The 25,797-nt window shown below is 41.2% G+C and overlaps 1 protein-coding gene and 1 non-coding gene across 2 annotated transcripts; both read left to right on the top strand.

Annotated features, from left to right (window-relative positions):
• The first annotated feature begins 880 nt into the window (after positions 1-880).
• LOC105189122 (collagen alpha-1(XI) chain) lies at positions 881-24,348 on the top strand. Its single transcript, XM_025306534.1, has 32 exons — positions 881-1,227; positions 2,136-2,339; positions 2,535-2,851; positions 3,089-3,607; positions 3,880-4,372; positions 5,548-5,789; positions 5,867-6,064; positions 6,513-6,980; positions 7,070-7,114; positions 7,643-8,078; positions 8,477-8,637; positions 8,744-8,905; positions 9,027-9,306; positions 11,344-11,502; positions 11,820-11,881; positions 12,296-12,614; positions 12,810-13,126; positions 13,364-13,882; positions 14,155-14,647; positions 15,822-16,063; positions 16,141-16,338; positions 16,787-17,254; positions 17,344-17,388; positions 17,923-18,381; positions 18,762-18,923; positions 19,033-19,194; positions 19,319-19,696; positions 19,915-20,184; positions 20,287-20,900; positions 21,181-21,401; positions 21,562-21,746; positions 23,845-24,348. The coding sequence occupies exons 1-32, from the start codon at positions 1,077-1,079 to the stop codon at positions 24,208-24,210; spliced, it is 9,315 nt and encodes a 3,104-aa protein (XP_025162319.1). The 5' UTR covers positions 881-1,076; the 3' UTR covers positions 24,211-24,348.
• A 735-nt stretch (positions 24,349-25,083) lies between these two features.
• TRNAV-UAC (transfer RNA valine (anticodon UAC)) lies at positions 25,084-25,156 on the top strand. Its single transcript has one exon. It is a non-coding gene; the product is annotated as a tRNA-Val (tRNA).
• Positions 25,157-25,797: the final 641 nt, after the last annotated feature.

The following is a 25,797-nucleotide window of genomic DNA, read 5'->3' as shown; positions in this document are numbered from 1 at the left end:
ATTAAATCGTTATATTTCTCTTTCCTTGAGGTCTTATATAAATTCATATCTTCAGTTTAATATACACTCCATTATACGTATTTTGCATTTCGTGTCAATTATACTTACGAAAAATCACATCGCAAATAAAGAGACACATACAAATGAAAAAATCAAAATGTATCAAAAAATCAAAAAATAAAAATGAATCTCTACTCTTCAAAATGACGACTTGATTGAAGAAAAAGAGTTTTCAGATATGTTTCCATTCGTCTTGTCTCTGTCTTCAATGTATCGACATTGCTTATTTCTCACGATGTATGTAGATGTATTGTACAATATGTATATCTTCTTCTCCTTCTGAACGTCATCTTTTGACAATACGTAGCGATACGATCAAACATGTCCATAACAACTTTGCAGCAGTTAATTTAAAATTAAGTATTGTCGTTAAAAAAAGAAAGGTTTAATCGAATAGCTGCACTCACAGACGATAGTGCCACGTGCAGCATGAATCAGTGTCAATAGGCGAGACGCGGAATCGTCATTAAAGAACACATGTTTGGAACGCAGATGCGAGTCATCTAAGCGACACACATCACATGCGTAGCCATAAGAAGATGTTTGATATATCATAGAAGGAGAAGAGTGGGATCAAAAGACGGAGGAAGGGACTGACAGAGGAAGGGACAATATAGCAAAGAGAGAAGAGAAGAGGAGGTACATTCGCTCAAGCGGGTACTCGTTAACGTGCTGTGTTCATTTCAAGAAGGGTACGTCCAGCAGGAAAAGGAAGAAAAGGAAGAACGTAAAAGGAGAACAAGAACTACAAGAAGGAAAAGAACTAGAGAGAGAGAGAGAGAGAGAGAGAGAGAGAGAGAGAGAGAGAGAGAAAGGAAAAGAGAAAGAAGGAAGAAAAGAAGCGTGAAAAGAACAAGCTCATATTTATGAGAAATACTCATATCCCCGCGAAAATTGTACAATCAATGACGTCGACCTCTTGGTAATCTCGGTCTATGTGCGATCGACCCACAGTTGCTCGTATAAGAAATATCCTGAAAGTTTGAGAAAGCATGGTCTGACGACAAGGTGGCAGCATGAGACCATTAAATCATCCGAGAAGACGATGGAAAATGCAATCTTTGAGGTATCTCCTCAAGTCCCATCTGTTCCTCTTCCTGTTCTTCTTCGTCACATCGAGTCTTCAATCGCGGCCGACGATAGCAGATATCACAGCCAGAGATATGGGTAAGTCGCACAGAGAACAACCTGTCATTTTAAATATTAGAGAAAATGTCATCGACCCATTTGGAACAAATACCTTTCATCTCCCTCGACGAAATGTCACAACAAGTTTTATTTCTGTACTCAAATGGAATCTTACATACGCATCATTATCGTCACCTAATTACACACCTTACATAGACACGCGATCACAAATTATTCTCTTCATATTGACTTTTTTAACGCATATTACATATTAAAACTTGCAATTTCCACCTTCCTAGTTACATTTTCAATATTTCGGGATTATAACACAATATTGAAATAATATTTAAAAATAGAACTTTACTACCAGCATGCCTTCCGCATACGTAGAAAATCCATCCGATCGTACGATCTGACAGTACGAAATATTAAAGTGTTGCTTTAGTAGCAACATTTAACAGCAATGCTCTGCAGCAATGCGGGAAGAGAATTGGCGAAGAATAATTCAGATAAAAGTTTCAGTTTCCTAGTTTGGATTGAGCACATGCGGTTTTATTGTTGTCGGTGCGATGCGCTCTTAATGATCTGTATTACATTAATTGAACTTCGTATGTGCCGCATGCAAAGTTACATGTCGCGCGTTACGCTCGCGGCACGTCGTCTTCTTGAATTGGTCGTTCAGACGCTCGTTCGAGCGATCTGAGTTACGAGCGACGAGTTCACGGGTCACTAGGTTTCTAGTCGCTCATTGCACCCATCTTATTACGCCAACTCATTCCTACTTTTAATTTTATGTCCCTCTTATCCGACTGCCACATTCGTACAAAAATAGTATACGTTCTCTGATCTGTCTCGAAGAAATTTTCTTATGCGAATATATGTCTCACATATGATATCCCGATCACTTCCGCGACTTTCCCACTTACCACCACTGATTTTTATTTCAGCGAAGAACACGGTGGACCTGTTGGAGGCAGTACGAATGCAGCAGAAACCGCTCGGGGTAACGAGCGCGCAGGGTCGTTGTAGAAATGGCACGACTGCGTACGATATCGCTGAAACCGCGTTCCTCACTATTAATACCAATACGCTGTTTCCGGCCGGCATGCCGCAAGATTTCTCCGTCTTGATCACCGCGAAGCTAAGGACTAGTGAGTCGCAGCTCCATGTTGCAAGATCGACTAACACATTGCCTAACAGGATATAGGATTTTAAATTAAAGGATCATAAATATACGATACAATTAATGGCGAAATACTATTCTTTTTATATCATTATTTACCAACGATATGTATCTTCAATACCTGCGACATATTCACGATCTTTATTCGAATATTCGATCACAGCTTACCCCAAATCTACGCTCTTCACCATCTACAGCGACAACGGTAACGATCAGCTGGCTCTGTCGTTGGGGCGCGACATCAGCCTCTTGTACAACACTGGCTCGAACGATCATCGGAGGTTAATCTCGTTCGACGTCGACATCTCCGATGGCAAGTGGCATCGGCTGGGAGTCAGCGTCAAAGGTGACGCCGTCACAATCATTCTCGACTGCAATAGGCAAATGACGAGAGAGCTGCGGAGAAATCCCGAGGAGATTATCAGCATCGCCGGTATCGTCACCGTCGGTCGGCAACTTAAGCATGACGGCTTGTATTTGGTAAGCGGACGATGGGAATAATCGTTGCAAGACAGTGTAATTCTAGTTAAGAAATGATAGGAGAAAGCCGAAGAGAACTTATCTCATAAAATACACAGCGATGGCAGTATCATTATAAAATAAAATTAAATACGAATTAAATTAAAAGATTTCATCTGATTAATAAATTAGATTAAAATTAAAAATGAAAATGAAAATAAAACGACGAAACACTCGCACGTACATTTCCAATTTTAGGGAAGCCTCGAGATGTTGAAAATCGCCTCGAATCCAGATGCCGCCTATGAAATCTGCACGGTATTTGCACCAGACTGTAGACACCAGTGGAGACAAAGATTGAGTCACAGCTCTTTACTGAGTAGCAATCGGAGCCAAGAGTCATCTGGAACACAATCCACGTCCTCTACTTATTACAAAAGCTCTGAAATAACTGCTAAACAGCCGAATCATACTTCCGCTTCTTCCAGCGGCAGCTTTTCAATTGCTGCTATATCGCATCGAGAACCGGAGAACCTGGACGCAAACCTCTCCACTTATAATCGCTATAACGATCCGGCGATCTCCTCCATATTCAATAACGCATTTGAAAGACTGAAAGATTACGAGAGCGCGATAGGTGAAAACGAATATGATTACAACGAGGAGGATTTAGGCGAAGATGGCAACGGAAACTTCCGCGGTTTCTCTTCTGGTGGTATTGCGAATATAACTTACGTATTGAAACCGACGATGGAGATTTTTGTCGGAAATCACACGGTACATTCCGAATGTATATTTACGCTTGACTAAACTCAAATGAAATAAAACTCATTTTTGCAAGAACGATCGCCGAACGTTGGCTGTCGATCAGACATGTAGCTAACGTCTTACGAATGTTAAATTAGCTAATACGATTAGCTAATGTCAATTTGATTTAGCTAAGAAACTAAGTCGAACTAGCTAACAAATAAAAAAACAAAACGAGCAAAGATAAAGAAAAATGTGTGAATAAAATAAGGGAGTGAAATTCTAATCTTTTCATTGCTCAGGTGTCTAATGAAGTACAGACAACAACGACCATCGCGAACGTGTTCGAAGCAGAATCAAGTTACGAGGATAATCACGAAAACCTTCCCACAGTGAGTCTTTACGAACAATGGTCGTATTACGACAACGAGCATTACAACGCTCATCGTGGTCCACCGGGATCCCGCGGTTTCCCAGGGCCGCCGGGATTACCCGGACTACCGGGTAAAAAGGGTGAACCTGGCCGAGATGGATTGGCTGGACTGCAAGGTGCACCCGGCCCGCCGGGCAATGTCTTCGTGATGCCGCAGTTGAGCCCACAAGGTAACGAAAAGGGACCAGACTCGCAGGCGGAAGCGCTGAGACAGATGTTGTCGCAGCACATGCTCACGATGAGAGGTACGGAGGGCCCGATGGGCCTCACCGGCACACCAGGACTTGAGGGACCGTCCGGACCTCAGGGTCAGAAAGGAGAACCCGGTGACATCGGCGAACCTGGTCCCAGAGGAGAAAGAGGTATGTTTCGCACTAAAAAGTGAAAGTGGAAATAGGATTAACAAGCAACGACGAGTTGCTTGGACGAACAAACAACATTTGTTTGTCGTTGTTTTTGCAAAATTTGTTCGAACAAACGTGTAATCGGTATGAAACAGATATACAGGGTGTCATTTGGGGTGGGACATTTTAATGTCCCACCCCAAATAACTCTTCGGTATTGAAGCTTCAAGGAAGATGATCTGAATAAAAGTGATAGGGATTTAAGTGAGCTACCTCACGGTGGCCTTGACTTTGACTTTGACCTCTATTTTCAAGGTCATTTGAAGGTCAACTTGCGTTTTTTTTTAATGGGCACCCTTATTTTTTATTTCACTGCTTTTCTTTTCTACTAGTTAATGTGAACAACTTTTGTCTAAAACATTTTTTTATTTGTCTAATATTTTCTGAGATATTTGAGGAAAACTTGATAACTTTTTCAATATTTAACTTACGACATCTCGCTAATTATTTGTCGGAACAAAAAGTGGTATCAGACTTTCATGCTTTATTTAGTCCCAAGAATATATTGCTACAATAGCGCCTTGACTTTTGTTAGCTTACTGATTTCTGGAAATTTCAAAATCATCAAATTAACAAAAATCAGGGCGCTATTTTAATAATATATATTCTTGAGACCAAATAAAGCAAGAAAGTGTAGTACCACTTTTTCTTCCGACAAATAATTAGCGAGATATCGTAAGTTAAATATTGAAAAAGTTATCAAGTTTTCCTCAAATATCTCAGAAAATATTAGACAAATAAAAAAATGTTTTAGACAAAAGTTGTTCAAATTAACTAGTAGAAAAGAAAAACAGTGAAATAAAAAATAAGGGTGCCCATTAAAAAAAACGCAAGTTGACCTTCAAGTGACCTTGAAAATAGAGATCAAAGTCAAAGTCAAGGTCACCGTGAGGTAGCTCACTTAAATCCCTACAACTTTTATTCAGATCATTTTCCTTGAAACTACAATACCGAAGAGTTATTTGGGATGGGACATTAAAATGGGACACCCCGTATAATAACAACATACAGTAACATAATTATATATGTCACGCACAAATTCGGTGATTTGATTTTGCCGAAGAAATTTCACGTCAATTCTTTCCGATCTGCTTATCTTTTGCAAGAGCACAGAAATGACCAATTTTTCGCAGGAATCCCCGGAAATTCCGGTAGAGAGGGAAGAAGAGGTCGTCCTGGCAGAGACGGTGAACGAGGTCTCGGTGGACCGCCAGGGGTAAAAGGCGAGCAAGGGCTAATAGGATTACCGGGTCTTCCTGGAGATAAAGGTGAACGAGGACTTCCGGGGATATCCGGAGAACCGGGTTTGCCGGGTCATGAGGGAATACAGGGTGAGGATGGCCCTCCCGGTTTACCAGGTTTACCCGGTGAATTAGTAAGGACTATTCAAGTATTTCTTTTTCGTTGTTGCGAAGAAGATAGAAGTTCGAGAAATGAGTTCAATTTGTACAGGGTCCGAGAGGATTTATCGGACCAAGAGGTTTTCCTGGAGTACCGGGTAATCCTGGCATTCCTGGAAACGAAGGACCGCCCGGTGTTAAAGGCAACGCCGGCCCACCGGGTCCTGCTGGTGCGCTAGGTCAACCAGGACCCATAGGTCCAGTGGGGCCACCTGGATCTCAAGGTCTGCTAGGACCGACCGGTCTAGCCGTAAGTTTTTCATTTTCTATGTTTAATAACTCCAAAGAATTATTATCTACATATCCATTGCGTGGAAAATTCGTGGCAAAAATAATTAATAAACATCAAATACGGTTAGATGTGCAAGGCATTCCAGAATTCATGTATCCTCTCTCGAAATGACACTAGTAATAACGTTGAAAATTGAAAAAAGTTTCTCCATTATTATGTTCCATATTACTGATATAATTGTATCTAGATAAGAGCGATTTATAAACGTATGACATCATTTTAAGAAATGAATCTGCTCACTGAAACGATTGAAAAATGTGATTTAAACATATATTGTACTATAATTTAGACATATAATGTATTTAAATTATATATTTACTTGTTTCGCTGTATATTTATTCTCTGAAGCATCTTCGTGACCAGTCATGAATCACCTTGTGATAGAAATAATTCCTAATCTAAACAGGGTCCGCAAGGGAAACCCGGAATCCCCGGTCTTCCGGGTGCGGATGGATCTCCAGGTCTTCCGGGTAATTCTGGAGTGCCTGGAGTGAAGGGTGAACAAGGTCCGCCAGGTCCACAAGGACCTATAGGTTTTCCAGGCGTGCGCGGTATAAAAGGCGACGAAGGGCAGCGCGGTCCGCCTGGTGAACGTGGCGAGAAGGGCGAGAAAGGATTAGAGGGCGAAAAAGGCGACGTTGGAGTGAAAGGGGAACCTGGAACAACGGGACCGCAGGGTATCCCGGGCCTCGAAGGATTGGAGGGACCAAAGGGCTTCGAAGGGCCGCGCGGTGAGACTGGACCTGCTGGCGCGGCTGGTGAGAAGGGCAAAATTGGTGTATCTGGGTTCGCTGGCTATCCTGGAAATCCTGGAGAAAAGGGAGATAAAGGGCAACCGGGGAAGCAAGGTCCTAGCGGTGATAAAGGCGAAAGGGTGAATATCATTAACTATAACAAACAAAAATATGTTCAGCCCTTTGATTCTAATTGGTTTAATAACGCACTACTTGCCTTTAATTCTAGGGGAATAACGGACTGCAAGGAGAACGCGGTGAAATAGGGCCACGAGTAAGTTCATCGTTAGTAGCGTTCCTAACGATTATGAAAACATATGTTTACTCGAACATATTGAACGCTTTTGAAACGCCCTTTGTCCAAGATATATCGTGTATGCTTTCTTTTTCTTACCTTTATCCTTGCCAATGTAATATTTATATAATAGTATAACAGTATATATCATAATCTATTATACATGGATAATATTCGTTCACGTAAATATTATATTTTTGCATATAAGAGAAAGAGAAAGAGGAAGAGAGAGAGAGAGAGAGAGAGAGAAGAGAGAGAGAGAGAGAGAGAGAGAATAGAATTTATATATGGCATAATTTGTAGACACAACAAAACATAATTTAATAATAAATATAATGCATATGATACGGGCACGCGTATCATGCAATCGTATAACGTATATAGTATAGATATACACAATGTATTTCACATATATATTATATGATATTCTAATATCTAAGTATGTGTATGTGTATATGTTTTATATACAATGCATAACATAACATGCCAATTAACGCCATCATATAGGGTTTCAGAGGAGCTCGTGGGAGAAGAGGTTCGGAAGGATTACCAGGTCCGAAGGGCGACACCGGTCAACCAGGACCCCCAGGACTACCAGGAGAGGTCGGTCCTCCAGGTGTCGAAGGTCCGCGTGGTTTTGTGGGACCACCTGGTTCTCTGGGTCTCGACGGTAAAGACGGTATACCAGGTCCACCTGGTGAACGTGGTCCGATTGGAGAGTCTGGACCTCCGGGATCCCCGGGAGTTCCTGGCGTTATTGGTCTTCAAGGACCAATAGGAGAAACTGGACAATCTGGTGAACCTGGAGCGCCAGGCAGCCCGGGACTTCCGGGAGAAATTGGTCCACCGGGTGAACAAGGGAAAGAAGGACCGCCAGGTCCAATTGGTTTAACGGGACCAGCAGGACCGCCGGGTCCTGGAGGATTACCAGGATTTCCAGGAGAAAGAGACTGAGTGGTTTGCCAGTCAGTTACTTTCGATATTGATAATTATGATTGACTAATTTGAACATCCGAAATATCTCCGAAATAATGGCACTGTATAATCAAACAAAACCGATAAATATAAAACCAAATGAGAGATTACCGTCATTCTGAAAGAATGGTCGACCGTTTAATCTATCATCTTTCTCTCAAACCATAAGAGATACAATCTTGAGAAATTAGTTTTTGTCGTTATGAAGACGCACTTGAAAGACATAATTTATTCTTTGCTACTTTTTGTATCGTCAAAGGTGAAAATGACATTTATCGCGCTTAATTTATGCTTATATTTATGACGCTTAAATTAATAGAACATCCTGCATTATTAGATTTAACACTGTTTAATTTGTGAATTTAGGGATTAGCTGGTTTGAAAGGAGAGATAGGTCCCATCGGAGCTCAAGGACGTCCGGCGATAAGGGTGCTCAAGGTGAATCTGGTAAGGATGGGTCACCAGGTTTAGAAGGCAGGCAAGGACCTGAAGGTCCGCCAGGGCCTGTTGGGCTTAAAGGAGACAGGGTAATTACACGAAGCGCAAAAAGAATAATAAGCTAAGTCTCTGTTTACCTATGAACAGAATTTGGACAAGAAATATCGTTAATTTACTTTAATTGAAAAATCTCAGGGTGAGCCTGGATTGGCTGGACCTACTGGTCGCGACGGTCTGCCGGGCAAAGAGGATTACCAGGACCACCTGGACAGTCGGCGAGTACCGGGAGAAGACGGTGATAAAGGCGACATAGGTCCACCCGGCGAAAAAGGATTTAAAGGATCCCAAGGAGAAATGGTGCGTATCCGGCTTAGTAATTAATCGATCGAAAAAATAAGAAAGATAACGAGATAATCCTACCGATGAATAGCCCTTTGAATCATATGATCATAAAAAGAGAAAACATACACGCATACAGGGTCCTCCGGGTCCGCAAGGTATCCAAGGACCGCGCGGTGAACCTGGCTTGATGGGTCCTTTTGGAGAGAAGGGACCACCCGGCGAGATGGGACGGCAAGGGCCTAAAGGCGAAGAAGGTCCGGCCGGAGCGATTGGTCTAGCTGGACCTATCGGATCGCAAGGTCTACCGGTGTCCGCCAGGTACAAAAGGCGAAGTTGGAGATTCTGGAACCACCGGACCAATGGGTCACCAGGTGCTCCGGGAGAACGGGGTCCTAAGGGTCCGAAGGGATTTAAAGGTACGCAGGGTTNTATTCTCAGCATGAAGCTCGACTCACAAGTGTTCATTTGAGACTCAAACCGAGATATCATTTTAATTTCCTCAATACCATTAGATGGCGCTTGGAACTTAATTATGCCCAAATCAGAATTGAAAGCATTTTTTCCAGTTAATTTTTATCGCATTATTATTAGCATAAAGAGCCAATTATTTTAATAATTAATTCCAAAATCTTCTTTACATATCTTTGCTATTATTTTTCATATAATATTAAGATAAAAATATATCTCATCGTAATTTTTAAGTGCAATTTATGCTTTTGAATAATACAACGCAACTTATTAATTTAATGCAATAAATAATTACAATTTAACAAATTATAACTTTAACCGAAATAACAATGACGCAAGCTAAATAACTCAGCATACATATTGAGTTACTAATTATTTTTTAAACGTATTTAATGCGCGATGTTATTTCCCTCCTTCATTTTAACAAAACTAATAAAACAATTACTATGTAAATACTTAAATGCAAGAATTTCTTCTCTTTTCATCGATATAAATATTTGTACAATTCTCGTTCCTTTTTCCGAGTATTTATCTCCATACCTTTTACTTATTTCTTTATTATTAAAAATGGATTTCATAGAAATAAGGTTGTACAAGTAAAGCTGTTACTTCATCAAGATATGTAGAAAAATAATAAATAATATTGCGGAAGAAAAGAATACTTTACGAGATGATAAGCAAAACTCAATCAATGAACATGCAAGTGATGTCGACGTTTATTACAAGTAGCTTTCCTCGGTCACTGACCTCGGTTACTGACATTGGTGTTCTTCACTATATAGGTTGCTCCCCAAAACACGCCGTTTTAGGACATTCTAATAATTACACCGCTGAAGAGAAATATTATAATCATAAATCAAGCGTAAAAGAATATACGAAATTTTAATTGCTTAACATATGACATTTCGATTAAATCGTTATATTTCTCTTTCCTTGAGGTCTTATATAAATTCATATCTTCAGTTTAATATACACTCCATTATACGTATTTTGCATTTCGTGTCAATTATACTTACGAAAAAATCACATCGCAAATAAAGAGACACATACAAATGAAAAAATCAAAATGTATCAAAAAATCAAAAAATAAAAATGAATCTCTACTCTTCAAAATGACGACTTGATTGAAGAAAAAGAGTTTTCAGATATGTTTCCATTCGTCTTGTCTCTGTCTTCAATGTATCGACATTGCTTATTTCTCACGATGTATGTAGATGTATTGTACAATATGTATATCTTCTTCTCCTTCTGAACGTCATCTTTTGACAATACGTAGCGATACGATCAAACATGTCCATAACAACTTTGCAGCAGTTAATTTAAAATTAAGTATTGTCGTTAAAAAAGAAAGGTTTAATCGAATAGCTGCACTCACAGACGATAGTGCCACGTGCAGCATGAATCAGTGTCAATAGGCGAGACGCGGAATCGTCATTAAAGAACACATGTTTGGAACGCAGATGCGAGTCATCTAAGCGACACACATCACATGCGTAGCCATAAGAAGATGTTTGATATATCATAGAAGGAGAAGAGTGGGATCAAAAGACGGAGGAAGGGACTGACAGAGGAAGGGACAATATAGCAAAGAGAGAAGAGAAGAGGAGGTACATTCGCTCAAGCGGGTACTCGTTAACGTGCTGTGTTCATTTCAAGAAGGGTACGTCCAGCAGGAAAGGAAGAAAAGGAAGAACGTAAAAGGAGAACAAGAACTACAAGAAGGAAAAGAACTAGAGAGAGGAGGAGAGAGAGAGAGAGAGAGAGAGAGAGAGAGAGAGAGAGAGAGAAAAGGAAAAGAGAAAGAAGGAAGAAAAGAAGCGTGAAAAGAACAAGCTCATATTTATGAGAAATACTCATATCCCCCGCGAAAATTGTACAATCAATGACGTCGGCCTCTTGGTAATCTCGGTCTATGTGCGATCGACCCACAGTTGCTCGTATAAGAAATATCCTGAAAGTTTGAGAAAGCATGGTCTGACGACAAGGTGGCAGCATGAGACCATTAAATCATCCGAGAAGACGATGGAAAATGCAATCTTTGAGGTATCTCCTCAAGTCCCATCTGTTCCTCTTCCTGTTCTTCTTCGTCACATCGAGTCTTCAATCGCGGCCGACGATAGCAGATATCACAGCCAGAGATATGGGTAAGTCGCACAGAGAACAACCTGTCATTTTAAATATTAGAGAAAATGTCATCGACCCATTTGGAACAAATACCTTTCATCTCCCTCGACGAAATGTCACAACAAGTTTTATTTCTGTACTCAAATGGAATCTTACATACGCATCATTATCGTCACCTAATTACACACCTTACATAGACACGCGATCACAAATTATTCTCTTCATATTGACTTTTTTAACGCATATTACATATTAAAACTTGCAATTTCCACCTTCCTAGTTACATTTTCAATATTTCGGGATTATAACACAATATTGAAATAATATTTAAAAATAGAACTTTACTACCAGCATGCCTTCCGCATACGTAGAAAATCCATCCGATCGTACGATCTGACAGTACGAAATATTAAAGTGTTGCTTTAGTAGCAACATTTAACAGCAATGCTCTGCAGCAATGCGGGAAGAGAATTGGCGAAGAATAATTCAGATAAAAGTTTCAGTTTCCTAGTTTGGATTGAGCACATGCGGTTTTATTGTTGTCGGTGCGATGCGCTCTTAATGATCTGTATTACATTAATTGAACTTCGTATGTGCCGCATGCAAAGTTACATGTCGCGCGTTACGCTCGCGGCACGTCGTCTTCTTGAATTGGTCGTTCAGACGCTCGTTCGAGCGATCTGAGTTACGAGCGACGAGTTCACGGGTCACTAGGTTTCTAGTCGCTCATTGCACCCATCTTATTACGCCAACTCATTCCTACTTTTAATTTTATGTCCCTCTTATCCGACTGCCACATTCGTACAAAAATAGTATACGTTCTCTGATCTGTCTCGAAGAAATTTTCTTATGCGAATATATGTCTCACATATGATATCCCGATCACTTCCGCGACTTTCCCACTTACCACCACTGATTTTTATTTCAGCGAAGAACACGGTGGACCTGTTGGAGGCAGTACGAATGCAGCAGAAACCGCTCGGGGTAACGAGCGCGCAGGGTCGTTGTAGAAATGGCACGACTGCGTACGATATCGCTGAAACCGCGTTCCTCACTATTAATACCAATACGCTGTTTCCGGCCGGCATGCCGCAAGATTTCTCCGTCTTGATCACCGCGAAGCTAAGGACTAGTGAGTCGCAGCTCCATGTTGCAAGATCGACTAACACATTGCCTAACAGGATATAGGATTTTAAATTAAAGGATCATAAATATACGATACAATTAATGGCGAAATACTATTCTTTTTATATCATTATTTACCAACGATATGTATCTTCAATACCTGCGACATATTCACGATCTTTATTCGAATATTCGATCACAGCTTACCCCAAATCTACGCTCTTCACCATCTACAGCGACAACGGTAACGATCAGCTGGCTCTGTCGTTGGGGCGCGACATCAGCCTCTTGTACAACACTGGCTCGAACGATCATCGGAGGTTAATCTCGTTCGACGTCGACATCTCCGATGGCAAGTGGCATCGGCTGGGAGTCAGCGTCAAAGGTGACGCCGTCACAATCATTCTCGACTGCAATAGGCAAATGACGAGAGAGCTGCGGAGAAATCCCGAGGAGATTATCAGCATCGCCGGTATCGTCACCGTCGGTCGGCAACTTAAGCATGACGGCTTGTATTTGGTAAGCGGACGATGGGAATAATCGTTGCAAGACAGTGTAATTCTAGTTAAGAAATGATAGGAGAAAGCCGAAGAGAACTTATCTCATAAAATACACAGCGATGGCAGTATCATTATAAAATAAAATTAAATACGAATTAAATTAAAAGATTTCATCTGATTAATAAATTAGATTAAAATTAAAAATGAAAATGAAAATAAAACGACGAAACACTCGCACGTACATTTCCAATTTTAGGGAAGCCTCGAGATGTTGAAAATCGCCTCGAATCCAGATGCCGCCTATGAAATCTGCACGGTATTTGCACCAGACTGTAGACACCAGTGGAGACAAAGATTGAGTCACAGCTCTTTACTGAGTAGCAATCGGAGCCAAGAGTCATCTGGAACACAATCCACGTCCTCTACTTATTACAAAAGCTCTGAAATAACTGCTAAACAGCCGAATCATACTTCCGCTTCTTCCAGCGGCAGCTTTTCAATTGCTGCTATATCGCATCGAGAACCGGAGAACCTGGACGCAAACCTCTCCACTTATAATCGCTATAACGATCCGGCGATCTCCTCCATATTCAATAACGCATTTGAAAGACTGAAAGATTACGAGAGCGCGATAGGTGAAAACGAATATGATTACAACGAGGAGGATTTAGGCGAAGATGGCAACGGAAACTTCCGCGGTTTCTCTTCTGGTGGTATTGCGAATATAACTTACGTATTGAAACCGACGATGGAGATTTTTGTCGGAAATCACACGGTACATTCCGAATGTATATTTACGCTTGACTAAACTCAAATGAAATAAAACTCATTTTTGCAAGAACGATCGCCGAACGTTGGCTGTCGATCAGACATGTAGCTAACGTCTTACGAATGTTAAATTAGCTAATACGATTAGCTAATGTCAATTTGATTTAGCTAAGAAACTAAGTCGAACTAGCTAACAAATAAAAAAACAAAACGAGCAAAGATAAAGAAAAATGTGTGAATAAAATAAGGGAGTGAAATTCTAATCTTTTCATTGCTCAGGTGTCTAATGAAGTACAGACAACAACGACCATCGCGAACGTGTTCGAAGCAGAATCAAGTTACGAGGATAATCACGAAAACCTTCCCACAGTGAGTCTTTACGAACAATGGTCGTATTACGACAACGAGCATTACAACGCTCATCGTGGTCCACCGGGATCCCGCGGTTTCCCAGGGCCGCCGGGATTACCCGGACTACCGGGTAAAAAGGGTGAACCTGGCCGAGATGGATTGGCTGGACTGCAAGGTGCACCCGGCCCGCCGGGCAATGTCTTCGTGATGCCGCAGTTGAGCCCACAAGGTAACGAAAAGGGACCAGACTCGCAGGCGGAAGCGCTGAGACAGATGTTGTCGCAGCACATGCTCACGATGAGAGGTACGGAGGGCCCGATGGGCCTCACCGGCACACCAGGACTTGAGGGACCGTCCGGACCTCAGGGTCAGAAAGGAGAACCCGGTGACATCGGCGAACCTGGTCCCAGAGGAGAAAGAGGTATGTTTCGCACTAAAAAGTGAAAGTGGAAATAGGATTAACAAGCAACGACGAGTTGCTTGGACGAACAAACAACATTTGTTTGTCGTTGTTTTTGCAAAATTTGTTCGAACAAACGTGTAATCGGTATGAAACAGATATACAGGGTGTCATTTGGGGTGGGACATTTTAATGTTCCACCCCAAATAACTCTTCGGTATTGAAGCTTCAAGGAAGATGATCTGAATAAAAGTGATAGGGATTTAAGTGAGCTACCTCACGGTGGCCTTGACTTTGACTTTGACCTCTATTTTCAAGGTCATTTGAAGGTCAACTTGCGTTTTTTTTTAATGGGCACCCTTATTTTTTATTTCACTGCTTTTCTTTTCTACTAGTTAATGTGAACAACTTTTGTCTAAAACATTTTTTTATTTGTCTAATATTTTCTGAGATATTTGAGGAAAACTTGATAACTTTTTCAATATTTAACTTACGACATCTCGCTAATTATTTGTCGGAACAAAAAGTGGTATCAGACTTTCATGCTTTATTTAGTCCCAAGAATATATTGCTACAATAGCGCCTTGACTTTTGTTAGCTTACTGATTTCTGGAAATTTCAAAATCATCAAATTAACAAAAATCAGGGCGCTATTTTAATAATATATATTCTTGAGACCAAATAAAGCAAGAAAGTGTAGTACCACTTTTTCTTCCGACAAATAATTAGCGAGATATCGTAAGTTAAATATTGAAAAAGTTATCAAGTTTTCCTCAAATATCTCAGAAAATATTAGACAAATAAAAAAATGTTTTAGACAAAAGTTGTTCAAATTAACTAGTAGAAAAGAAAAACAGTGAAATAAAAAATAAGGGTGCCCATTAAAAAAACGCAAGTTGACCTTCAAGTGACCTTGAAAATAGAGATCAAAGTCAAAGTCAAGGTCACCGTGAGGTAGCTCACTTAAATCCCTACAACTTTTATTCAGATCATTTTCCTTGAAACTACAATACCGAAGAGTTATTTGGGATGGGACATTAAAATGGGACACCCCGTATAATAACAACATACAGTAACATAATTATATATGTCACGCACAAATTCGGTGATTTGATTTTGCCGAAGAAATTTCACGTCAATTCTTTCCGATCTGCTTATCTTTTGCAAGAGCACAGAAATGACCAATTTTTCGCAGGAATCCCCGGAAATTCCGGTAGAGAGGGAAGAAGAGGTCGTCCTGGCAGAGACGGTGAACGAGGTCTCGGTGGACCGCCAGGGGTAAAAGGCGAGCAAGGGCTAATAGGATTACCGGGTCTTCCTGGAGATAAAGGTGAACGAGGACTTCCGGGGATATCCGGAGAACCGGGTTTGCCGGGTCATGAGGGAATACAGGGTGAGGATGGCCCTCCCGGTTTACCAGGTTTACCCGGTGAATTAGTAAGGACTATTCAAGTATTTCTTTTTCGTTGTTGCGAAGAAGATAGAAGTTCGAGAAATGAGTTCAATTTGTACAGGGTCCGAGAGGATTTATCGGACCAAGAGGTTTTCCTGGAGTACCGGGTAATCCTGGCATTCCTGGAAACGAAGGACCGCCCGGTGTTAAAGGCAACGCCGGCCCACCGGGTCCTGCTGGTGCGCTAGGTCAACCAGGACCCATAGGTCCAGTGGGGCCACCTGGATCTCAAGGTCTGCTAGGACCGACCGGTCTAGCCGTAAGTTTTTCATTTTCTATGTTTAATAACTCCAAAGAATTATTATCTACATATCCATTGCGTGGAAAATTCGTGGCAAAAATAATTAATAAACATCAAATACGGTTAGATGTGCAAGGCATTCCAGAATTCATGTATCCTCTCTCGAAATGACACTAGTAATAACGTTGAAAATTGAAAAAAGTTTCTCCATTATTATGTTCCATATTACTGATATAATTGTATCTAGATAAGAGCGATTTATAAACGTATGACATCATTTTAAGAAATGAATCTGCTCACTGAAACGATTGAAAAATGTGATTTAAACATATATTGTACTATAATTTAGACATATAATGTATTTAAATTATATATTTACTTGTTTCGCTGTATATTTATTCTCTGAAGCATCTTCGTGACCAGTCATGAATCACCTTGTGATAGAAATAATTCCTAATCTAAACAGGGTCCGCAAGGGAAACCCGGAATCCCCGGTCTTCCGGGTGCGGATGGATCTCCAGGTCTTCCGGGTAATTCTGGAGTGCCTGGAGTGAAGGGTGAACAAGGTCCGCCAGGTCCACAAGGACCTATAGGTTTTCCAGGCGTGCGCGGTATAAAAGGCGACGAAGGGCAGCGCGGTCCGCCTGGTGAACGTGGCGAGAAGGGCGAGAAAGGATTAGAGGGCGAAAAAGGCGACGTTGGAGTGAAAGGGGAACCTGGAACAACGGGACCGCAGGGTATCCCGGGCCTCGAAGGATTGGAGGGACCAAAGGGCTTCGAAGGGCCGCGCGGTGAGACTGGACCTGCTGGCGCGGCTGGTGAGAAGGGCAAAATTGGTGTATCTGGGTTCGCTGGCTATCCTGGAAATCCTGGAGAAAAGGGAGATAAAGGGCAACCGGGGAAGCAAGGTCCTAGCGGTGATAAAGGCGAAAGGGTGAATATCATTAACTATAACAAACAAAAATATGTTCAGCCCTTTGATTCTAATTGGTTTAATAACGCACTACTTGCCTTTAATTCTAGGGGAATAACGGACTGCAAGGAGAACGCGGTGAAATAGGGCCACGAGTAAGTTCATCGTTAGTAGCGTTCCTAACGATTATGAAAACATATGTTTACTCGAACATATTGAACGCTTTTGAAACGCCCTTTGTCCAAGATATATCGTGTATGCTTTCTTTTTCTTACCTTTATCCTTGCCAATGTAATATTTATATAATAGTATAACAGTATATATCATAATCTATTATACATGGATAATATTCGTTCACGTAAATATTATATTTTTGCATATAAGAGAAAGAGAAAGAGGAAGAGAGAGAGAGAGAGAGAGAGAGAGAGAGAGAGAGAGAGAGAGAGAGAATAGAATTTATATATGGCATAATTTGTAGACACAACAAAACATAATTTAATAATAAATATAATGCATATGATACGGGCACGCGTATCATGCAATCGTATAACGTATATAGTATAGATATACACAATGTATTTCACATATATATTATATGATATTCTAATATCTAAGTATGTGTATGTGTATGGTGTATATGTTTTATATACAATGCATAACATAACATGCCAATTAACGCCATCATATAGGGTTTCAGAGGAGCTCGTGGGAGAAGAGGTTCGGAAGGATTACCAGGTCCGAAGGGCGACACCGGTCAACCAGGACCCCCAGGACTACCAGGAGAGGTCGGTCCTCCAGGTGTCGAAGGTCCGCGTGGTTTTGTGGGACCACCTGGTTCTCTGGGTCTCGACGGTAAAGACGGTATACCAGGTCCACCTGGTGAACGTGGTCCGATTGGAGAGTCTGGACCTCCGGGATCCCCGGGAGTTCCTGGCGTTATTGGTCTTCAAGGACCAATAGGAGAAACTGGACAATCTGGTGAACCTGGAGCGCCAGGCAGCCCGGGACTTCCGGGAGAAATTGGTCCACCGGGTGAACAAGGGAAAGAAGGACCGCCAGGTCCAATTGGTTTAACGGGACCAGCAGGACCGCCGGGTCCTGGAGGATTACCAGGATTTCCAGGAGAAAGAGGACTGAGTGGTTTGCCAGTCAGTTACTTTCGATATTGATAATTATGATTGACTAATTTGAACATCCGAAATATCTCCGAAATAATGGCACTGTATAATCAAACAAAACCGATAAATATAAAACCAAATGAGAGATTACCGTCATTCTGAAAGAATGGTCGACCGTTTAATCTATCATCTTTCTCTCAAACCATAAGAGATACAATCTTGGAGAAATTAGTTTTTGTCGTTATGAAGACGCACTTGAAAGACATAATTTATTTCTTTGCTACTTTTTGTATCGTCAAAGGTGAAAATGACATTTATCGCGCTTAATTTATGCTTATATTTATGACGCTTAAATTTAATAGAACATCCTGCATTATTAGATTTAACACTGTTTAATTTGTGAATTGTAGGGATTAGCTGGTTTGAAAGGAGAGATAGGTCCCATCGGAGCTCAAGGACCGTCCGGCGATAAGGGTGCTCAAGGTGAATCTGGTAAGGATGGGTCACCAGGTTTAGAAGGCAGGCAAGGACCTGAAGGTCCGCCAGGGCCTGTTGGGCTTAAAGGAGACAGGGTAATTACACGAAGCGCAAAAAGAATAATAAGCTAAGTCTCTTGTTTACCTATGAACAGGAATTTGGACAAGAAATATCGTTAATTTTACTTTAATTGAAAAATCTCAGGGTGAGCCTGGATTGGCTGGACCTACTGGTCGCGACGGTCTGCCGGGGCAAAGAGGATTACCAGGACCACCTGGACCAGTCGGAGTACCGGGAGAAGACGGTGATAAAGGCGACATAGGTCCACCCGGCGAAAAAGGATTTAAAGGATCCCAAGGAGAAATGGTGCGTATCCGGCTTAGTAATTAATCGATCGAAAAAAATAAGAAAGATAACGAGATAATCCTACCGATGAATAGCCCTTTGAATCATATGATCATAAAAAGGAGAAAAACATACACGCATACAGGGTCCTCCGGGTCCGCAAGGTATCCAAGGACCGCGCGGTGAACCTGGCTTGATGGGTCCTTTTGGAGAGAAGGGACCACCCGGCGAGATGGGACGGCAAGGGCCTAAAGGCGAAGAAGGTCCGGCCGGAGCGATTGGTCTAGCTGGACCTATCGGATCGCAAGGTCTACCGGGTCCGCCAGGTACAAAAGGCGAAGTTGGAGATTCTGGAACCACCGGACCAATGGGGTCACCAGGTGCTCCGGGAGAACGGGGTCCTAAGGGTCCGAAGGGATTTAAAGGTACGCAGGGTTCATCAGGCCCGGAAGGCCGCCAAGGTGTGAAAGGAGATAATGGGAGTTCAGGGCCTCCCGGTGTACCAGGAGCAGTGGGTAAACAGGCAGGTTAAACCATTCTCTTTTTTTCCTCCCGCTTTCTTTCGTTGTATCAATATTTACATTTTTTTTATCAATTATCTTATAATTTATTTATTCATTATTTATTAATTATCTTATAATTTATTTATAAATTATTTGTTAATTACCTTTGATTTTATTAATTAACTTGATATAATTTACTTAAATATGTTAATGTATTAAACTTAACGAACTTTTTAAGGGAGAAAGAGGTTTCCCCGGAGCGAAAGGTGAGGAAGGCAAAGCAGGTTCATCCGGCCATCCGGGACTTCGAGGATTAATCGGACCCGAAGGACCGAAAGGTAATGTAGGACTACCTGGCTTTCCCGGCCCTCCCGGAGAACCTGGTCTCACGGGCGCAAAAGGCGAGGCTGGAAAGGATGGCGAGGACGGACATATTGGCGACGCCGGTTCACCGGGCGAAGCTGGACCGCTCGGCAAGGAAGGATTACCTGGTCCTCCCGGAAAATCGGTATTTTTAATATAAAAATAAAAGAGAAAAATGGAAGAGTTCTTGTGTAACGTTCCTTTCGTAACGATAAAAATTTCAATCACGCGTACAATTAATTCTCAGGGTCCAGAAGGACCGGCAGGGCTACAAGGTAACACAGGTTTACCAGGAGAAAAAGGAGATGTAGGTTTACCTGGACCGCCAGGACCTCAAGGACACGTCGGTCCTCAAGGTTTACCTGGCCCACCTGGTTTGCCAGGAGTAAGAGGTTTGCCAGGAGCAGCGGGGGAAAATGGACCACCGGGTATAGCTGGTGCTGTCGGTGTTTCGGGTAAAGTTGGACCGGTCGGCCCGAAAGGTCCGAAAGGCGACAAGGGTCGCAGAGGTGTTAAAGGACACCGGGGTGATTTAGGACATGTCGGAATCAAAGGTGATCAAGGAGAGCAGGGTGAGAAAGGTTTGCGAGGACAAATCGGACACGAAGGGCCCAAAGGAAGCCCCGGACCTGCCGGTCCAGTTGGATCGAAAGGCAATGATGGTCCTCCGGGTTTACCTGGTATGGAGGGTACGCCTGGACCGAAAGGAAACACCGGGAACGATGGAACGAAAGGCGATGCGGGTCCAACGGGCCCACCGGGACCGCCCGGTCCACCAGCGGAGCAGCCTATGATCCCGCCGGAACTGCTGTTTGCCAGAGGTCAATTGGCCAGAAGAAGACGTGACGTTTCGGCAAACGAGTAAGCGTGGAGTAACTACTCTAAACCGTTCAATTTTAACTAAAAAGGAGAAAAAGTAAGAAATGCAAATTTTGATTACTTGTATTATCTTCAGTACATATTCAGTACGCCAAGTTGGAAAGCTCTCGCAAATCTGACAAGATGAAAAGCTTTTCAAGATAGACTTGCAATTTAAATCATTGCTTTTCTAGATAGACTTGTAATTCGGAAAAGAGTATCCTGCAAAGTATTATATCGTGTTTGCTAAATCTTTCTCATTGATTATTTCCACTCGACCCAGGGATGAAGAGGAAGAAAAAGTTGACGAGAACAAGAACGAGCAACAAGAAAATAAGAATGGACAATCGGAAGAGGAACTGGGTCCCGAATTCTTAGACATGTACAGCTCTATTTACGCCATGCGACAAGCATTAGATCGGATACGCAAGCCGACTGGTACCAGAGCAAATCCAGTGAGGACGTGCAGAGATCTGTTTTATGGGCATCCTCACTTCAAGGATGGTAAGTCCATTCTTCGTTATATTGATTTCTACATCACATAATTAACTATCTCAGAACCGATGTCGGTAAACCGATGTCACTCTAACCTAACCGCCTCTAAGAGATGACTCACTTCATTCTCGATGTTTGAGCGAGTTCGGTGTTAATCTCCGTCAAATAGGTTGGTACTGGATTGACCCGAATCTAGGCATGCCGGACGACGCGATCTACGTGTACTGCAACATCTCCAGCATGGGTGAGACCTGTGTGTTTCCCGATGTTCATAGTAGCCAAATGCCGAACATACCATGGAGGAAAGAGAATAACAAGAGCGACTGGTATTCGCACTTGCGCGGAGGATTCCGAGTAAGTCTTCCATAATTTCTATTCCTGAAGCCCGTTAACCACGCTGCAACCGTTTCAAGACATTACATGTATTATATGTAAATATATATATATATATATATATATATATATCCTACATAGAGAAGAACGCTATTAAATGAAGAAAATACAAATATAATAGCTTTATTTAATTAAAATTTACATCACGGGCTATCACAAATATAAATAGTTACTTTAATTGTATTCGTACAATAATATTTTATTTCTTTTGTATGGACATATTGTAATTATTTATGATGGTATATGATGGTATATCATACAGAGAGTTAAAATGTATCTTAATTATATATTGGGTGAGTGCAAAAGTTCGTGCGGAGTTTGTGAGTAAAAGTCACACAGTGATTAAGCAAACAAAAATCTTTATTCAATCAATGATATATTCTCCATCGTTTTCTATAATCTTTTCCCAACGTTCTGGCAGCATACGGATGCCTCGATCATAAAAACTGCGCGGTTTAGATTCGAAGAACGAAGAGACGCCGTTTTTTAAGGCCTCCAAAGAGTCAAAGTTTTTCCCATTTAAATAATTTTGCAATGACTGGAACAAGTGATAGTCAGATGGTGCGATATCAGGAGAATACGGTGGATGCGTTAAGACATCCCATTTCAGGCTCTTCAGTTTGCGCAGCATCTTTTTCGAAACGTGTGGTCTGGCGTTGTCGTGATGAAAGACGACTCCCTTGCGATTTGACAAAATCGGACGTTTCTCTTTTATTTCTCGATTCAGATTGGTTAATTGGCGACAGTACTTGTCCGAATCAATCGTTTCGCCAGCGGGGAGAAGCTCGAAATAGATTATGCCCTTGCAATCCCACCAAACAGAGAGCATCACCTTCATCGGGTGCAAACTGGCCTTTGGCATTGCGTCACCATGCTCACCTGATTGTTTCCATGTCCGTTTGCGCTGAACATTGTTGTAGAGGACCCATTTCTCATCGCCCGTCACTAGTCGATCCAAAAACGACTCGTTATTGAGCCGCCCGAGTAAAGAAACGGCTGCAGAAATTCGCTTGATTTTGTTCTTCTCGGTCAGCAAATGGGGCCCCCTATATATCGAGCTTCAAATCGAATCCCATCTTTTTTAAACGCCGAAAAGCGGTTGATCGGTCAACGTTTAGTGAGTAGTAGCAACTTCTTCTGTTGAAATTCGCGGATTATTGAGCACTAAAGTACGCAAAACATCGTCATCAATGTCAGAAGGTCGACCAGAGCGTGGCTCGTCTTCAAGGTTAAATTCTCCGCGCCGAAATTTAGCAAACCATTTTTCCACAGTTCGTTTAGCTGGTGCTTCATCCTGATAAACATCCTGAATGTTTTCTACGGCTGCGACAACGTTTATTCCCTTCCGAAACTCGTAAAGCATAACATGTAAAGCGTAAATGCACCTTATCGATACTCATTTTTAAAGTGATATTTCTCGAAGCAGTTTGTATGAAAACAAATGATTTTTTTTTAATAACAGCTGAAGACGTCACCTTTCCAACTTGTTATATAATATGTAGATGGAAGTATTAATGACAACACTTTACGACGCTTATAACTCCATCTATTGAAACTCCGCACGAACTTTTGCACTCACCCAATATATATATATATATATATATAATTATATATTTCTGACGTTCCCAACGTTCTGGCATCCGTATGCTGCCAGAACGTTGGGAAAAGATTATAGAAAACGATGGAGAATATATCATTGATTGAATAAAGATTTTTGTTTGCCTAATCACTGTGTGACTTTTACTCACAAACTCCGCACGAACTTTTGCACTCACCCAATATATATATACTACCAAATATTATATTTGTATTTTCTTCATTTAATAGCGTTCTTCTCTGTGTAGGAAATTTATAATTACATGTGATAATATATATAGCCACATAGAAACGAAGTTCATATATATACGATTAATGTGTACATATATAATTATACATGAGATTTTATATTGTTTCATATAATTCTTCTTACTCGAGAAGTTATCAGTTTGACGTCGGACGCAAAATCGCGCCATTTACTGTTAATCAACATCCAATCACCTGAGTCAAGTTTATCTTACAGATTACTTATGAATCGATCGGAGTGGTACAGTTGAACTTCCTGCGTCTCCTCAGCCAAGAAGTCTACCAAAACTTCACTTATACGTGCATGAACAGCGTCGCCTGGTACAACAGTGACCAGTCGAGCCACAGTTATGACCTCTCACTGCGATTACTCGGCGATAATGAGGAAGTGTTCTCGTACAACGGCACCAGGCCGCATGTTCTTGTGGATGGTTGCAGAAATCGCAAGAGCAAGGCCGAAACCGTGTTTTTGATTCGCACTAGGAAACCGCAACAGTTGCCGTTGGTTGACTTTTATCCGATCGACTACGGTTCGCCGCATCAGGCTTTCGGCTTCACGGTCGGACCAGTTTGCTTCAAGTGAAGATCCAAGCGAGAATCGTGTAATTATCGTGACCATTCGATAATTATATCTGTAATCACACTCACGTACACACATGTCACGTTTAGCCCATATGATTTCTGAAGAACAAACTTGTAAGAGATACAAATAGGATATATTTCCACATGTCTCAAAAATGTTCAAACAAAAATTAGTAAAATTAAGAAAAACATTGTATAAAATTAAGAAATCAAGGGAGATTATATATATATATACATATAATCTCCCTTGATTTCTTAATTTTATACAATGTTTTATACAATATATATATATATATATATATATATAGCACTGTTACAACGGGAATTATAAAGAAGATAATAAAGTAAGAAATCTCAAAAAGTAAACTACCGTTGCGTGTACCGAAACGGTGTGTTAAAAAAATAATTATACCATATAAACCACCGTAAACGATGAAAAAGCACTGTAAACGAACGGTATTCGTCCTGAATTGCCAATCGATTAGCTTGTGGAAGGTGCAATTTAGCGTATATATAAAGTACGGTCCAGATGTAATTTAAATTAAAATGTCATTGTTATATTTATAATACATTTACGATTTACGATACGTGTAATATACACGCTTTAATATATTTTGTACAATATAGGCCGACTTTTCTATATGTTTATAAATAAAACGTAACATAATTAATTACTGATTGATCGATTCTTCACTTACGCTTTTGCCGTTATTCTTACTCGTACGCCTCCTTTTTACTCGTTTTCTCTTTAATGTTTTCAAATGCATGTTATTTATTATTGTTATAAAATGTTAATTACCTGCATTATTTTTATTATTAAAACAACAACTATGGCATACAGTTATACCTGTTGTTAGAAGAGATTCAACGGTTAGGTTCCGTGGTGTAGCGGTTATCACGTCTGCTTTACACGCAGAAGGTCGCCAGTTCGATCCCGGCCGGAGCCACATTTTTGTTCATCCAACATTTTATTTATTTTTTAATTGTTTTGGTACGCTGCGTTTAATTCTATGTACAAATGCGTCTTTTGAAATTAATATATGATACGAAAATTAAAGCACTGATATCACCGATGAATGTCTTTTTAAAAAGAACAACATATATATATATATATATATATATATATAATATGTTGCAGTTATCCGATAATATTCTTTCATCAAAAAGCACTATACTCTATCTATTTTAAATTTAATTTATGATATCCATGACATTTCGTTTCAAGAAACAGCTGGAGGATTTTTTAAGATATTGATTCAGTTTGTAGAAATTAAGTAGAGAGATAAGCTTGTCGGCGAGAAAACCGCCAGACACTCAATCGAACTGCTGCTCCATCGACGTTACACTTACCGACTCTCGGCGAAGGGGACGAAAGTGTGAAAAGATTCGAGCGAGAGATAGGGCGGGTCGAAGGAATCCGCGAGAATGGCGAGATATGCGTGGGCGAAGCGTGAGAAACGCGCAGGTGACAGCTTGTCATGGCGGTCGGCGGTTCACACTTCGGGCTCGTTCGTTCTTTTCTGGTGACAAGACAACCGGAGTAACGGAGCAGGGCCGCTTTCAGTCGGAACCGGAGCCGAATCAATCG

Source organism: Harpegnathos saltator, unplaced genomic scaffold, assembly GCF_003227715.2.
Source record: "Harpegnathos saltator strain DR-91 unplaced genomic scaffold, Hsal_v8.6 scaffold125, whole genome shotgun sequence".
Lineage (NCBI taxonomy): Eukaryota > Metazoa > Arthropoda > Insecta > Hymenoptera > Formicidae > Harpegnathos > Harpegnathos saltator.
This window is presented reverse-complemented; position numbering and strand designations above follow the sequence as displayed.

What these genes read in the sequence shown, in the direction of transcription:
- LOC105189122 (XM_025306534.1), top strand. Translation starts at nt 1,077, where the DNA reads ATGAGACCATTAAATCATCCGAGAAGACGATGGAAAATGCAATCTTTG. An exon ending in AGCATGACGGCTTGTATTTG is followed by an intron (nt 13,127 to 13,363) that starts GTAAGCGGACGA and finishes TTCCAATTTTAG; the next exon opens with GGAAGCCTCGAGATGTTGAA. An exon ending in CAGGAGCAGTGGGTAAACAG is followed by an intron (nt 19,697 to 19,914) that starts GCAGGTTAAACC and finishes GAACTTTTTAAG; the next exon opens with GGAGAAAGAGGTTTCCCCGG.